General features: G+C 39.1%; 1 protein-coding gene across 1 annotated transcript in view; it reads right to left on the bottom strand.

The window, feature by feature from the left end:
* The window catches only part of MAEL (maelstrom spermatogenic transposon silencer), a gene marked incomplete at its 5' end in the record, with an annotated part of 8,898 nt that extends 6,557 nt beyond the window's left edge, over positions 1 to 2,341 (bottom strand). Inside the window, 2 exons of the mRNA XM_010192658.1 lie at positions 65 to 220; positions 2,239 to 2,341. Coding sequence (XP_010190960.1) covers positions 65 to 220; positions 2,239 to 2,341 — 259 coding nt within the window. The remainder of the gene's footprint in view (positions 1 to 64; positions 221 to 2,238) is intronic.
* Between the last annotated feature and the right edge of the window lie 647 nt (positions 2,342 to 2,988).

Consider the following 2,988-nt stretch of genomic DNA (forward strand, 5'->3'; position numbering starts at 1 on the left):
GAAAGGCTTCCTCTCACTCCAAAGCAAGATGAACTACTTCTTGTCTCCCTTCCTCAAGACTCACCTGGATCTATGAAGTGATGGAAATCACCCATTATGCCATCCTGCAGGGAGTACTTGACACACCCAATCTCACAGGGCAGGAAGCGCTGTTCACAGTGGGACGGCAGCTTGCCATGGCTGTAAATGTTCAGGAAGTAGAAGATGTCTGCAACCACAGCTGAAAGAAAAGAAAACAAAGATTTCAGAAGAGTCACCAGAGGTTACAGCAAGGCATCCTAGCCTCCCCTCATCCAGTGACAGCTTCAGAGCGCTTTATCGTGTGAATAAGTAGGGTAATGATCAAATAACATATCTGCCTCTGTACCAGAGATGAGCAGTTAACAAATACTTTTGCAAAAGTCAGACATATTGGTCGTCCTGGTACACCTTCCACAGATGCTACTGTGTGTAGAGACCAGGGCAAAAAAAAGCCCAAAATAAACACAAAACGTTCAGAGGCCTGGAATCCAACAGGAACCACTATTCCTTTTCATGATACATCTCTCAACCCTTTAGGTAAACAAGGTTCAGAAAAAAAAAACCCCAAACCAACAACCCAAAACAGTAACTGCAAACCAGCCTCACAAGCCCAATTCAGTAACTCACACAAGCTAAATGAGCTGGTAATAATCTTCTAGGGTAAGAGGAGACGAGAAGTCTGCTAATTAAAAAGATTGCTTCTCCTCTGTTAAATGAGCTCCAGAAGGTGGCAAGAATATCCAAGGCAAATGTTAAGAAATAAATTTATCGGTTACTAATTTTAAAAGTATGCAACTATGAAAAATATTTCACAATACACCTTAACCCTTCTCTTCATGAATGTCACATAACGTTCTCACTAAAGTTTAAGGTAGCTAATTATTTAATCCTTACGCTTAAGTTCTGCCCCTCATCAAAAAAAATCTTACTTGTTCTACTAAATAATAGTCATAAGTGTTTTTACACAGAAGTGATGCTGTATGCCAGACGTGATGGCATTTAACACCAGTCGTCCTAAGCTTGAATGCTGCTGCTCTCTCACACGGGTTTTAAACTCCACAGGCTCTGTGGTCATAGGAAAGATACCTTTCCCACATGAATCTGAATCGCTTTCCTTATGAAAAAGAAGTGGATCTAGCTACAGAAAGCCACACAGGACTTTTACTGAGATATATTAATGGGTAGCATCATAAAATGCCTATCAGTTATCCCTTATTATCCCTCTCATTCACTTTAAAGATCAATTGTGTCAGCTCAAGCCACCTGATCAACCTGATCAAATCTGCATCATATTTGCAGGAGAATTACCTCCAGTGGGGAGGATGCTAACAGCTATTACACTTTTTATGGAGCTACTCTTTCCTGTCCCTCCATAACCATGACTACATGAAAACAGATCAAGAGATTTAAGTAAGAGGCTTGAGCTGAAACTTAACCACACAGCAGATTCAGCCTATATTAACTGGCTGCTTGAATTATCTTGTAAGCACTACCATTTATCATTTTTCAGAATGATGTAATATTCATGGGGAAAAGATTACAGGTGTGTTCATTACTCAGATCTAATCAAAACATCCATTTGAAGACAAGGGACACATGAGAAAGGTTCGGTTTTCAAGAGTTCTTTCAATAAGAAAGGCAAGCCAGGATGTTACAAAGTACTGACAGAGTACATATCCCGTCTTTTGTTCTCCCAAAGAGGCCAGGTCATCAATTTATTTAACACCTACCACACAAATCTTGAACTTTGATATCTAGCAACTCTTCACCCTTTAAAACTGGTACAAGTATTCTTTTACGCTGAACTTGGATTAGGCCCTGTAAATCATAAATGTAGGAGCTGAAGAATTACCTTTTTCTTAAAAACCTTGAAATAACTGTAAAGAAACTGTTAGTGGCTACACTCCCACCAAGCTAAAAAAACAGAGGACAGAATTCTCTCAGGAGGGAAAGGGGAGGGACAGCACACGTTTGCACTCACTTCCCTCTATACTACAAAAGACCTTTTTACAGCACTAGACCATCTTTGGTTAAGATGGTTAAAACCATCTTTTGGTTTTTGGTTTTAAACCATTTTTGGTTTTAAAAAACCAAACAAACAGTTGTCAAAGATGGCTATTAGCACAATGTAAACAGCCTTTGTATAGGTACTATTGAGAATATCTAAAAAGGGCAAGCTTTTATCTACCAGGATCAACTGCTTTAAGATTATTATACCCTGATCATTCTTCCAAGAAATAGCAGAGGCATCTAGAAGAGAAGTAACACTGGGCATCTGTGTGGTCAGACAAGCAGGAACCGGATGAGCCATGTTACACGTCTGGAAAAGATGAGAAAGTTAAAAATAAAAATCAACACAGTCTACTAACCCCCAGTGAAGTCCTTCACCTCCTTCTATAAGGTGAACATATGACCTCCACTAACAATTATGGTTCGGTGGAACAAGTCTGCAGCTTATATAAAAATGCCTGAGTACTTGCAGACCGAGAAGGCAGCATTTCTAAGAAAAAGAGAGATAGGTATCTTAGTATCCTGGTCAACTCAGTACAACAGGAAAGACCTACAGCTGAATCTACAAACCGTAATTTAAAAAAAAAAAGAAAAATTAAAAAAAATTGTTAGGTTCAACCACTTCTCACAGGCAATGGAACTTTTCAAGTTGAAATCTCAAATTTTTTTCCATAGACTTTATGAAAAAGTTTGGTACATGTGTTGGTTGCCTTTGACTAGGAATGGAATTCACAAAGAACCGATAGAGCCTCAAGGAAGTAATCAGATTTACTTGCTCTGTGCCAGAGCAGAGGAGTGTGTATGCCCATTAAGCACTGTAAATCCGTGCATGAATGATAAAGCTTTTAAGAGAACAGGAAACCTGGCAGGCTTACAGAATTCAATCATTCAAGATTCCCAAATTGGGAAAAACATCTACATCCAGGTAAGATAATAATCTGGAATTATCGTAGCCAA

Source organism: Mesitornis unicolor, unplaced genomic scaffold (genome assembly GCF_000695765.1).
Source record: "Mesitornis unicolor isolate BGI_N332 unplaced genomic scaffold, ASM69576v1 scaffold49509, whole genome shotgun sequence".
NCBI classification, from domain to species: Eukaryota; Metazoa; Chordata; class Aves; order Mesitornithiformes; family Mesitornithidae; genus Mesitornis; species Mesitornis unicolor.